A 14,298-nucleotide genomic window follows, 5' to 3' on the forward strand; every position below is an offset into this window, starting at 1 on the left:
CTTTTAAGGGCGGGAGCGGTCCTTTGGTGCCTTTTCAAAGCTCCTTTTCTCCATGGCTGTGTAATCAAAGGTATGTCCCTTTGTCTCTGCGGACACCTGATGTGGGTTGGCTCCACATTCGGCTATGGTAAAATGTTTGCCTTTGTTCGCTTCTCTTTCCTCCAGCTAGCGAGACCTGCAATGACTTCCACCCAATGTTCTTCACCCACGACCGAGCCTTTGAGGAGTTCTTCTGCATCTGTATCCAGCTCCTGAACAAGACATGGAAGGAAATGAGAGCAACTTCTGAAGACTTCAACAAGGTAAAGTGGCTGGGGTAGCCTGGTGTGCGTCATGTCGTCAGACAGGTTTGGAGCTCATGCCTCCGACGTGGTACACTGTGTTTCCTCAGCTGTGCATGGAAGTAGTCGCCAAGGGAAGAGAAGGAAAGGGTTGTGATTTTAAATTGTACCAAAAAATGGAAGCAGCCACTAGCCATCTATCTGTTAGGAGCAGCCTTGGCCCCTTGTCTAAGGAAGGCCACCAACAGAGATACTTTCTGGAGAAACTTTGTCACAGTGATTTGATCCTTTGTGGTTTTGGTACAGAACCCCCGTGTCACTGGTATAAGGTTATTAGGGAGCCTATGTAGAAGACAAGTACAGAGCCAACATAACCAGGTAGGCAAGGCCTTGCACATCGGTGTCATTGTGTGGTGTGAAGGTCTTAAGATCATCTGCCTTCTATGTCCAAGTAAGAAGTCTTGCTATCAGAGAGGGGCTATCTCTCTCAGGAAACAGGGTTACATGTACCACTTCTTGGTTTGGAGTATTTGGTTATTCGCATGAAGATGCTGTGGAACCTTTAGACATTTTTGTTACATGTATTTGTTGTGTAGGTGTGTGTGCCGAGGACAGCTTGCAGCAGCCAGTTCTTTCCTTTCGGCACGCTTGTTCCAGGCCTTGACCTCAGGTCCTTAAGCTTGGTGGCAGGCGCCGTTACCTGCTGAGCCATCTCTCCAGGACTTGTTTCTTTGTTCTTCTGGTGTCATTACTTTCAAGAGCATGGCTTTTCCTTTTCCATTTCCATGGGTGTAAGAAGGTTCGTTAAATTTCTTGGTTAACTTGCAGGCGTTAGAAATAGACTCCCTGCTTTTAGGGACAAAGAACATCTCTATCCATCAATAGACATGTATAATAGTGAAGTCATGGCTAATGAGGATGAGCTTGGGGGTCTGTGCAGGTATAGTTTAGCCTGTAAAACTTGTAACTTGCTTCTAAATAAGGCTCTGACTCATTACCCAAGCCCACCCCCCTGGTTCTAGATCGTAACTGTCTTTAAGAAGCTAAGGATTTGGTGCCCCACTTCCGTAGCCTCGGTGCATCATATATCATATCTAAATTACAACTGCACTTGCCTTCCTGGTGCCTTCTCTCTGAATGTATGTCACATCCATTTTGTTTCATTCACAAATTCTGGTTTGTGGCATCTCGAACCACTACAGGCTTAAAAAAAAAAAAAGAAAGAAAGAAAAGCAGGAAAAGAGCTGAAGCCTCAGTCAGGCACTGACCTTCCCATCTTCCTGGGTGTAGTCACCTCGCCCACGGGGTATTTTCCTCTGTGGTGTCTACCATCTTTCCTTTGTACCTGGTACTGGTTGCTGAAATATGGTCGTGCCAATGTGCCTCACATTGAGTGCTGATCTGCAGGTTGCAGTTCAGAGTCACCGTGGATGTGATCAGCATTGCCTGAGCAGGCATGGTTCAGAGAGGACGGGGGAGGAAAGGAGCCATTAGTTCACTCGCAATCATAGCCACAGCCTGCTCCCTGTACTTCACTTGATTATGAGAGACTCGGCCATTCAGGTGCCAGAGAAATCGCCCCAGAGAAAGAAGGCCTTCTACATCTGGAAAAGGCGTCAATCACAGCCTTTCAAAGTGGCTGGGCCACTCTGCCCTGGTTCAGTGTGACTTCATATGCTGCGGGGGACAGCTATCGAACTTCGGCTTTGAATGTTGGAACACTCACTCCTCCAGGGGACGGCAGCCTCACCGTCATATATTATAACTCTGATTCAAGAATGAGTGTCAGTGAAGGGTCAAGATGGGAAAGCCTTTTAATTTTCAGTCATGCTTTTTTCCTGCTTATTTTCGAACAGCTTATCAAAGATAGATATATAAATGCATACTAGATTTATTGAAATATAAATAGACTGATACACAGATATAAATGGTAAATAGCATATGTATTCATTTTCTATTGCTACTACAGCAGATGACTACAGATTTAAACAATATAAATTTCTTATCTGACTGTCCTATAATTCAGAAGCTAACGGTGTCTCATTGGGTGACAGTCACAGCTTCTGCAGAGCTCTGTTTCTGTCTGGCGATTCTAGAAGAGAATTTGTTGCCTTGCATTCTTTAGCTTCTAGAGGCTGCTGAATTTTTTGGTTTGCATCCTGTTTCTCCCTCACGAAAGCCAATAGCTGTGGGTCCAGTCCTTTCTGAAGCCATCCCATCCCTCTGATGCCATCTTTTAAGAATTCCTGGATTGTATGGAATGTAGGTAATCAAGGATAATAACCGCTCTGTCTTAAGGTTGTTGAAGTTGTTACCTGTAACCTAAATCACACTTTGACATGTAGCACAGTCACAAGTGCTGGGGATTAAAACATGGGCATCCCTGGAGGGTGTGTTTCTGTCCATCGTAGCCTACATTTTGTTTGTGTCTGTATTTGATCTTGAAGTGTTAATAACAACTTTTAATGTAATGTTGATAGGTAAGCTTTTTTGCTTGATATTTTTACTGGTAGGCATAATTTGAGAGTTATGCTAGTAGCGGCTCAAATACAGATATGATTTTGTTCCTTCTCTTTTGTGTCCCTATTTTGCCTGCAGTAACCTTTTTATTATAGAAAAATAAGAAGAAGGAAAAGAAAGAAAAAATGGGAGGGTGCTATGTAATGCCACTAATGCAATTTGAAGTTAGTCTTTCTCTCTCTTTTTTTATTTCTTTTCTTCTTGCTTCCTGCGTATCCGCCACTGTGCTACTTTACTCAGTGGTAAATGGAAAGAGAGAGAAGTGCTGAAATGGAAATCAGTTTCCACTTTTCTTCTTGTTATTAACTTGGTAGCAGAGGAGATTGAATTGAGGAACAAATGTGGGTTCGGAGTTCCTGACAGATGATTTTAATGATTTCATGTTCCCGAGACTGTCCAAATTCAAATCTAAGAAATATTTGAAAAGAACCCAGCCTGCTTTTGAACTCCTCTGGATCTGATCTCAGGCTCTGGTCGGTTTGTACATAGCAGGGAAGGCAGATTGAATTGGGTGCCTCAAGGTCCTTAATTCAACATTTTAATTTTGTCGACATATGTCGTGTTCCATCAGTGGCAGGGATAGCTTCCGCTACCCACATGGCTTGGACTTTGGTCTGAAGATGTCTGGAATGGGCTATGCTGGTTAATGCCTCTATCAATGCCACTGCTTGAAGAAGGTGTTTGGATAAGCAGCTGTCTGCGGCTCTTCCAGGCTTGAGAAGCAGCACATGGAATGTTTTTCTTATTTATGTAAGAGAAGTAGAATTGGAGAGTGATTAAAATATTTATGCTTTGAGAAATACTTTCATTTTTCTCAATATAGCAGTCTACAGAATAATCCATTGATTCAGGCCATTGGGTTTGCATTCTGTGTTTTTGCCTTTTATTACCAATATTGTAGAGCATGCATTATTCATTTTCATGGGCGTCAGGGAAGACGCCACCAGTTACCTCCCCTCACAATTGACCCAACCATCATCAGAAGCCTTCATTTTTGATGTTTCGGGTACAAGGATATTTTATGCTTTTGTGGGTTATTATTGTTGCGTTTTAAATATTCTAACAAGGGCTTACATGTGAAATATGCATCTATGTGGCAGTGTTCCTCAGCCTTGGGTACATTTGAAGCACCTGGGGCCTCTTATCCCAGCAGGTAGTTGAACCACAGATGGCTGAACCCATGAGCTGGTAAAAGCTGCCCATGGATATTCTCATGAAGCTAGTGTTGATCATTTAAAGTGATTTCTGTCAATGGGATTTCTATCTGTTAGTTTGTGCCACACCTATCTCCAGCTATACAGATTTCTTACACGAATAGAGTGCTGTGACCGTGTGTCCGTTAGCTACTCAAGAATTCACTGCCTGGAAATTAACAAAAATTAATAAATATTTTAAGAATAGAAATGGCATCTCATCCGCTCCTATGGCAATGTTATAATAATTGAAGTAATAAATATTTTGAGGAAGTAAATTCATAAGCAGATGTAACATGGCTTTTTTTTTATTAGAAATCATAAGATAAATCTTCTGTGAAGCTGGAGTAAATAGCTTTTTCAAGTCATTCTTAGTAGATTATGGTAAAATGATAGCGGATGGTGGAGACGTTCCTGACCCTTCCATTAAATTCTGAGCTGAATTGTTAACATTCTAACGGGAACAAAAATAAATAATGGCTGCTGATTTCGGTGACTTCTTTTCCAGCCACTCTATGAACTGCTTTGGTTTTCCATGTTGGCACACTGTGATAGCAGCCTAATAGAAAACCAGCAGGTGTCAGGAATCTTATGTCCATGACAGTTGGTGAGAATTAAGGCCTCTTCAACCATTAACTACTTGTCCAGACATATTTGATGATGGTTAAGCCATTCTAGGAACGGTCAACTACCTGATTTTTATGGCATTGCTGGCACTATCAAAGTCAACATTACAAAGAACACATGACTTTGCCTGTTTCGATGTACCAAACCGGAAGAGACAGTTTTAAAAGCGCCCTTACTGTGGAGTCACAGGGCTATTTTGGAACTTGATCCAACAGCAAAATAAGCGAGGCACACTTGGAAGCTTAAACTCACGGAGGAAAAGCCGTGGATGCTTAAAATATCACAGATTGCTCTGGGACAACCCAGGCCCAGCAAAGCAGCTGCCCATGGCCAAGCTGTGAGCTTCATCTGTGTCAAGGAGAGAAAATCCCAATTAGGAAGAACTGGAGAATGGACCAGAAGGAAGCATTCTGAGACTCCCCTGAGGAAGATCCATAGAAAATAACCAGCCTCTAGTGGGTTATGGTGTGGCGTAAAATGGGATGGCGTTTAAAACATTAAAGCGAGCAAAAGCCTGCGCTTCAAAGGGGAATGCTTGCTTTTGGCATTGCTTTTGGCTTACTTTTTCAGTGTGTGCTTTACAGAAGACAACTGCATATTCAGAAGTCCTCGTCCTAGGCATGCTCTGCTCCATAGCTGGGCAAAAGGCGCTCTTTAGGTTCACTGAGCCCGCCTATGGAATGAAAGGTGGTCTGTAACTCTCATCATGAATAAACATGAACCTCCTCATTTGCATGAGGCAGGTGACTGTAAAATATCTTGCAGCAAGTCATGAAAGGCAGCTTTGTGTGTCAGTGCCCAGGGGGAGCTGGGAGGACTCAGAGTTGTTTATCTTCATTAGAATTCCATCTAGTGCTGCTGTTATTGATCTGAGCTGGACCTGGTGTGGCTAATAAAGTAGGTGTACATTTTAATTGAAACATGAATATTTAAGTAGAGGAGATGTCTTTTAAAGAACTCTCACGTCATGCAATGGGATGTTTGTATTCTTTTAACTGTCTACGCTATTAACAAGTATTTATTCAAAAGCCTTCTCATCTGCCACAATAGGTTTCTGGGTTTGCAATGCAGGCAGCCAGCTCTCCTCTAGAACCAAATGCTTTGTATGAAGAGACGTATTTTTTTTTTCCTTTAATGCTTCCTGTTGAAGAGTGGTGAATGGATTCCTGTGCTTGTAGTTTTCAGCTGTTAATTTAAGGTACCATTGGGCTTTGTTCATGAACGTTGCCACTTTTCTATTAGACTGTCCTCATCAGTCACAATTACACTATTTTGGGGACAGCAGAAAAGATCAAGAGTGACTTTGCTAGCTTCGGTTTTGTACAAAGCATTTGTTGAAATAGACTGCAGTGTGTTTGCTTTATAAGACAGAAATGTGTTGATGTTGATAGCCTCTAACCTGAGGCTGCCGGAGTCAGGCAGGCGGCTGCAGTGTGGAGCTATTTTGCAGCCCCTTTGGGTTACGCCCCTACTAGACTTCTTAGATCATTTTCCCTCCCTAATTTTTTTCCCTGTAATTGTAATTACAGAAATATTGAGTATTGAATATTTGTACCCAAGATAGATTTTTCAAATATCAGTAATATATGTTCTCTCCTGCCTTTATAGGGAGAACCAGTGAAATTTGGCTTAATCCTGAAGGGAATTTGCCCACAGTAGAAACACGGTCCCAAGGGAAGAAGCTTTCTTTCCAGGTTTCTGATATTGAATGTCTCCCTTTTCCAGCTCACCCCCAAATGCACTACAGGTCACTCAGTACTGGACACAATGGTGACTAAAGAGCTCGGGTCTTCCTTTCTTGCTTGCACCTGGATCACCTTATGCAAGGAACTCTACCCTTTGGGTTTCAGATTTCTTATCTGTGAGACAGGAACAAGAACATTATCTACCACTCAGGATGGCTTTGTACTCCTGCGCTGCACAGGTACATGAACTGTGTATTTTAGTTCCGGGTGGGAGCCAGTGCCAGGCAATAGTAATATGGAGGTGTGAGACCACATGCCATAGATTTTAACTGCAAACATTTTCAGGAAAAGTGGACAGTCTTCTTGCCTGGACAGAACAATCCTGAATAGAACACTCCTTGCCATGGTTCCAGCCTCACAGGGAGCATGCCCCATTCATGAAGAACCTAGAGGTAACCTTTCCAGGTGTCCTCCACCTGCTCACAACTGCTCCCACACTTAAAAATGAGAATGCAGGGAGACCCAGAGTCTTCCAGTAATTCATATTGTTGCTCTTGTTCATATACTTGCAGCAAAAAAAAAAAATTGTTAGGTTGATTAATGTGGTTGAAAGGCTAACTGTAACCATAGTCTGCTGAACTCATAGCTAATGTGTGTTGTGTTCTGGAAATATCTACCACTGTACACGTGTAGTATAAAATCCATGAGTTTCACAAATCATTCTAGGTTAAACCCGACAGTGCTGATAAATTCAGAGGATATCCCTCTGTAATCCAACCCTGGCATAGAGTTCCCACTTCTAAGATCTTTCTTAAGCCTGTCTAACTTTCTTTGCTATTTCAAGATTTGGTAGCTGTGAGAAGGAAACAATTAGCAAGTTCTTCCACTGGACAACAGTGCTATCTATCAGTCCCTTGCTTCAATTACAGACCATCCCTTGGCAGGAGAGCAGTCACTATTCACCAAGATGACTGCTTTACATAACTATTCAGCCACCTCTGAAACTCCTTTCCCTTCTATTAACTGTGTTTGGGGGCTCTCTGTGAGCGCTTAACAAGTTCTTGTAACCTGAATTCCAGACTCCATTGTGAATTATATGAGAGATTTGATAATGGCAGAGAAACCATTTTATTAGTATATGTCCAATTAACAGGAAATCACCCACATTTTAAGTAAGGCATAATGAGATGAAAGCATTTTAAATTAAAGAGCAGACAGGAATCAGAGTTGCTTAGCTGGGAAGGGTACTGTTAGGTACTACTCTCTCATAAATTTAAGTCCTCATTGATCAAAAAATATTTATCTTGTAATTGCAAAGTAAATTATGTTTAATGGAAGATTAAAAATGTAGCCGTGAATGTGGGTGACAGTTGTATGGCTGGGGCAGACTGTGGGGCCACTGGCAGTGGTACTGGAATTTATCCCTACTGCATGTACTGGCTTTTTGGGAACACATTCTCTTTGGATGGATACCTTGCTCAGCTAAGGTATAGTAGGGAGGGCCTTGGACCTTCCTCAAAGCAATGTGCTTTACCCTCTCTGAGGAGTGGATGGGGGGGGGGGGAGTTGGAGGGAATGGGAGGAGGGAAAGGAGTGGGAACTGGGATTGGTATGTAAAATGAAAAAGATAGTTTGTTTTCTTTGAAGAAATATGAAAAAAAATGTAGTCATAAAAAGTTCAATAGAGAGAAGGTAACGTCTATGTCATGTAGTTGCTCCCTGTTGTTGAAAGGGTCAGTGTGATAGATAGGGGTCTGAGGGCAAAGAAGGAACATGAGGTAAGATAAAGAGTCTGTATTACTTACTGCTCTGCTGCTGTGAAAAAAAAACACCATAACCAAATAACCTTCCTTAGTGTTTCAGAGGGTTAGATATTCGTAATGGTGGGGAAGGCATGGCAACAGGAACAGGAAACTAAGAGATTCCATCTTTATCCAGGTACAGGAAGCAGGGAGAAAAAAAAAAACCATGTATTACTCAAGATTCTTCTCTAAAGAAGAAATGAAAGTGTTTGTGTGTGTGTGCGCGCCACACACATGCTAGACTGACTCACAGGCTGTGGTCCAGCTAGTCCAACAGTAGCTGTCTCTTGAAAGAAAGGCCAAGGATCTGGTAGTTGTTCAGTCCATGAGACTAGGTTTCTCAGCAGTCCCAGTTCGTTGCTGGAGTCCTAGGGAGGTCCTAGAGAGCTGCTGTTTTCAGTCTGCATTGGAATCCTGATGGAGTAGGTTCTAACACCAGCAGGAAAAAAAAAAAAACCAGTTCAGAAACAGGATAGATGAACCTGCTAGGTAAGAATGAAGACAAGCAGGTAGAAAACAAACACTTCCTTCATTCATGTCCTTTTATATGGTCTGCCACCAGAAGGTGTAGCTTTAAGGTGTGTCTTCCCACCTCAAATGATCCAATTAAATCAAACAAACAAACCCTCATAGATATGTCTAGCTGTTTGGGTTTTAGGAGATTCCAGATGTAGTAAAAAATTGACAACCAAGATTACCAGTTCCAAACCAGAAATGAGATGAAGCTACAAGCTCTCAAAGCCCAGTGATGTTCTTCCCCTAGCAAGGATGTAATTCCAAAGGTTCCCCTCCCTTTGCAAACAGCACCACCAACTGATGACCCTAGGTGTTCAAGTAAAGGAGCCTATGGGACCATTTGATGTTTAACTCACCACAGGGTGAGAATGAAAGAGTGACCAGAAGTCATTTGCAAACAATCCAAAACAAGAGCTGTGAGAAGTTAGAAAACCCCAAGTGAGATTTCTAGATGACACCAGCAAAAAAATGCCAGATCTTGGGCTGGAGAGATGGCTCAGTAGTAAAGTGCACTGGCTGCTTTTCCAGAGGATCTAGGTTCAATTCCCAGAACCCGTATGTTAGCTTATGATACTCCAATGACTCCAGTGCAGTTCCAGGGGAACAAATGTTCTCTTCTTGCCTTCATGGGCACCAGGCATATACATTGTGCACAGCATACATTCAGGGAAAATACACATATACACAAAATACATATTTTTTTAATTAGCCTCATTCAGGCTACACACCAGCCTGCCTTCTGTTTCCAGTCATAGAGACCTAGGCCTCTGTGTCAAGAGACCAGAAACAGGAACAGAGATATGTTGAGAGATAGAACTAGACCAAAGGGAACAAACTTATCAGTGTATCTTTAGCTGTTTTGCAGCAAGTGTTAAAGGGAGAAAAATGAATGGTAACAAATGAATTTGAGAGCTCCTGGCTCCTAATTGTTGTTTGTTTATTCGCCCTCTTCCTTCTTGTTCTTTTGTTGTGTTTTGCTGACTGAAATGTTTGAAGGAAGTGGTTCTCAGTGAATCTAGCTGGAAGGAGATAATTAAGGAGGTAGTGAGCTTCATTATCATTTCCCCAGTTGGGCTAACATCTTCTTCAGGGAGGTTCTGATGCCCATGGCTGTTACTGACAACAACTAGATGTCCCTAGGATGCCACTGCTTTCCTCGGTCTCTATGAGTTCCTATATAACACTTGTGTTGTTGGAGGCTGCTTGTTTGTTCCCAGCTGCCCAGGCTCGAAATAACCACTCAGAAACTATGTTGTTTAAATCACTGCTTGGCCAATCACTTAAGTGTATTGCTAGCTAGCTGTTATATCTTTGGTTAACCCATTTCTATTAATCTGTGTATCACCACATGCTGTGGCTTACCAGCAAGGATCCAGGGCATCTGTCCCCAGCGGCAACTACATGGCTTCTCCTGACTCCACCTTCTTCCTCCTAGCATTTAGTTTAGTTTTCCTAGCCTAGTGCTATTCTGCCAAGCCATTGGCCAAAACAGTTTTATTCATTAACCAATAAAGCAACACATATACAGAAGGACTTCCCATACCATTTCCTCTTTTCTGTTTAAAAAAGAAGGAGGTTCTTAACTTTAACATAGTAAAATTACATATCAAAACAGGTATCAAGCAAGAATTACAGTTACAACATTTATATCTGCTTTTATCATCACTGAGGAAAACTATACCTATCTATTCTTCAATTCCATCAAAGACTCCAGAAAGATATTATATTATCTAAGTAAACAGAAAGTGCATTATAAGCAACTTCCAAAACTCTAGAATTTACAGAGACATCTCACTGCCTGGACAGTCGCCAGTCACCCAGAGTTCTTCTGTAACATTGAGGCACCTATAATCAACTTATAGGCCCAGGTATCTGACAGACTTTTCCATGAAGCAGGAAATTTGACAGTTCTACCTATATTGGCAGTTTGTCAGTCACTTTCTTCTGTGTCCTGCAGAATGTCTGGTAGGCAATTTCATGAATCAGGAATCACTTTCTTTAGACAGCTTCAGCAGTCATTTTTCTGTGGGTCCTGCATGTCCAGTTTATACAGCATGCAATCAAGCAGTTCAGACAAAAGCAGTTTCTTACCCAAATGGCTAACAAACTCTATGAGGAGTCTCTTAGATGTCCATCATTCCCTTAAAGTAGATTGGTGCTGCCAGGAGCAGATGTGTTTCATTGTCATTAAAAGTCTTGAGTTCTTAAACATTTTAAATGCCATTTTCCATAGGTCTTTGAAAAGTTTGAAGATTATCTATCTAACTGAAATATATCTCTATATATCTAGAAAACCTAACTATCATGATTACAAATTTGACTATTATAAATAACTATCTATTAACCTATATTTCTTAATTATACATTACATCTTTAATGAGCTGCACAAACACAATACCTTTATCAAGAACATAAATATACATATAACAAAATTGACCTAAAATTTGTATCAATAGACCAAGATTATACCAATACAAAGTATCCATCTCTACAGCATATCCCCCTTTAAATGAAAATAAACATTTATAAACAATATTTGGAAATTTGGGTGTAGTTCTTTCCAAACTGCTTCCTCCTTTTTATTGGGCGAAGCAATTTTTGGGGGGTGTTCACAATAACCTTTCAGAGGGTCTTGTTCCATCAAACCACATTAGTCCTAAAGAAATCCACAGGTTCTCATCTTCTGTGGAAACAAAAGAACCTCTTTTCCAAAGCAACAAATCCTTAGTCCCAAATTCTGAAGTCATGATATCTTTAAAAGATATATGTTGGTTTAGCTTAGCAGCCCATACAATGAAATGTCTCTCTGTACTTAGCTCCTTCACAGTCAAAAAATAACAAAAGAAAACACAACAATATACATAATCCAGACTCTCTGTGTATTTTCCATCTTTATGTGGCTTATTTTTCTTTACTCCTTTTTATAACTCTCTATACTTGTTTTCTTCTCTCTCCTAAGCCTACGTACAATTTTCCAACTCTGTGACCCATTTACAGGTCGTTTTTATTTGAATCTGTCTTTATTGTGTATCTTTTGTGTATCTATAATTATTTTCTTACCAGAAGTACCTTATTTTTAATGCTAAGAGCGCATGGCTAGGACCAACATGGCCCTACCTGCTTACTCCACCCAGTCCAACATGGCAGAGGCGTGATCGCTGCCTCTGAGAATCACATACATTGCCCAGTGTTTAGGCACATAGCAGGTCTATGTTGCCATTACGCATGTTGTAGCACTCTGCTCAAAGACCCCATTTAAATACTCCATAGCTAAACCTCCCAAAAGAGTCAAAGCGTTTGAGCTAGTAAACCAGGATACCTTCTTAAAGGAGCCGTGCAATTTTTGCTACTACCCTTAAGTCAGGAAGCCTTCTCTTAAAAGAATCGTGCTTCTGCTTGCTTCTAGCAAACAGAGCTCACCTGAGAAAATACTGCTACCAACTAGAATTCCTTTTAAGCTTTCTCAGGTTTTATGTGAATGTAGTCGATCATGTTGGCATGCCAATTTGCTTATTTGTTCCTGGTTGCCTAGATCATGAAATAAGCCCTCAGAAACTATATTATTTAAATCACTACTTGGCTAATCACTTAAGTGATTAGCTAGCTCTTATATCTTTGGTTAACTCATTTCTATTAATCTGTGTATTACCACGTGGCTGTGGCTTACTGTCAAGGTTCCAGGGCATCTGTCCATGGCAACGGCTACATGGCTTCTCCTGACTCCACCTTCTCTCTATTAGAATTCAGTTTAGTTTTCCCAACCTAGTTCTATTCTGTCAAGCCATTGGCCACAACAGTTTTATTCATTATCCAATAAAAGCAACGCACATACAGACAGACTTCCCACATCACATATGGATGGCAGTGAACTATTAATTCTCAAGTTTCCTGGGAGCAGATCTTCGAATTGTCTATAATTTTAAGAGTCTTGCACTGTGCTTGAGATTTAAAAGACATTCAAAATTACCTCACAACTATTATACAGACATCACAGCTATATCTATGTCTACATCTTGGCTAATAAAGCCAGATTAAGCCATATGGGGTGCAGTTTTCTGTAGTCAACCCACAGAATTAGAGGGTTGGCCAAAAAAAGCCATCTCAGCCGACCTATAGACCTATGAGTATAAGAATCACTTCTTAACTTTTAAGACTGCTTGTTACACAGCATCTATATGGCAGTAACTAAGACACAAGCTGTTACACTTGCTTAGCTTCTGTCTTTGAAATCTTCTTACTCTGCAAACGTTTTCTAACACAGGTCTGACCACATGATTGTCACTTCTAATCACTTACCTAACTCAGAAAGTTTCAAGCGAAGATACTTTTCCTGCCTCCACCTCGTGTTTTCAATCTCCCCCTTTCCTAGGCTGCCAGCACATCCTGAATGCCCACCGTTTTTTTGTTATGTGCTGCAACACTTTTATCTCTCTGTGATAGCTCATCCTCATTCTCTCTGCCAGAAATGCCTTCTCCCATCTGCCTGTTGAGAGTCTCCTTATCCTTTAGGAGTTTGCACAAACGCCACCTCAGTGTGATAGTTACCGTTTCCCTTTCTATGCAGTACGAAGCTTTGCACCTCTGCCTCCACAATGCAGAATTCAAAACTTCTACTGGAAAATACTTTCTAACTCTACAGTAGTTATTTTAATTATAAATCTTAACTTTCCAAATTACGATGATGTATTATTGGATGCAGAACTTTCCTGTCTCTGTGTTCTCTAGATGATTTGTAAGTATCTGCTTAATTAATTTGGATTACATCCTGAATGAATGATCAGAAATATCTGACTAATCATTTAAAATGGTCCTTCTGGCCAAAAGTTGAAATGATTTGCATCACTTTAATATAGAATGACTGTTCCGTTGCTCAGTTTCCTGGAACCAGAGATACTAAGATTTTTGCAGTTCTGCTGACTAAAGAGTTGTCTTGGTTAGACATGCAAGCACATGCCATAATCCCAGCAGTCTGGATGTAGCTGCAGGAGGATCAAGAGTCCAAAGCCAGCAAGTCTGAAGTCAGCCTAGGCACTTCATCAAAAAACAAAGCAAGCCAACAGAGTAACCCATCATGCCTAAGATGTCAATAAGCTCTATCAGTAAATTCTTCTAAATCTATACATCAAATTCCTTCTTCAGTATCAATACCTTGAGAGACTTATACAATAATTTTGCCATTTGTTGCTTAGTTAAAGTTGCAATAATAATCATTTTTTCCCAGTATAGCTTTATGAAAAGTGATAGATAGCATCCGAGAAATTGAGCCACTGCAAAATAAACTCAGTTTCTCTTTTCCAAATAGTCCAGTTGGAACCCTTTTTATTTTCCAATTTGTTAGTTGCGCTTAACCCCCACACCTTCACAATCAGGGAGCTTGTCTAGTCTTCCCCTCTAGTCTCCCATTTGTCCTGTTTCCGGGCCATAGAGGGGAAATAATGTCAATAATAACATTTATCTTTTCCCATGATGGCTGTCAAGAGATGTTCCAGTGCAGAGGACAAACACAGCTCCTGACTATCTATCCCTGCTAGGAGACTGGTGCCACCCACCAGACCCAAGAATGTGAGTGTGAGGGCGGAGCTTCACAGCTGACGAATGGGAGCGTGTTGAGCTCATCACAAAAATTGCCAACTGTGTTTTACCTTTGCTTTCAGCGTTCTATTAAATTAGGAGA

The 14,298-nt window shown here is 41.1% G+C and overlaps 1 protein-coding gene across 5 annotated transcripts in view; it reads left to right on the forward strand.

Moving 5' to 3' along the window:
* Window positions 1–14,298, forward strand: part of Elmo1 (engulfment and cell motility 1) — a 532,260-nt gene that overhangs the window by 375,913 nt on the left and 142,049 nt on the right. For all 5 annotated transcript variants that reach the window (XM_026777428.1, XM_005369890.2, XM_026777430.1 and 2 more), the window contains one exon: window positions 166–302. In XM_026777428.1, the coding sequence (XP_026633229.1) occupies window positions 166–302 (137 nt within the window). The remainder of the gene's footprint in view (window positions 1–165; window positions 303–14,298) is intronic.

Source organism: Microtus ochrogaster, unplaced genomic scaffold (genome assembly GCF_000317375.1).
Source record: "Microtus ochrogaster isolate Prairie Vole_2 unplaced genomic scaffold, MicOch1.0 UNK66, whole genome shotgun sequence".
Classification (NCBI taxonomy): Eukaryota; Metazoa; Chordata; class Mammalia; order Rodentia; family Cricetidae; genus Microtus; species Microtus ochrogaster.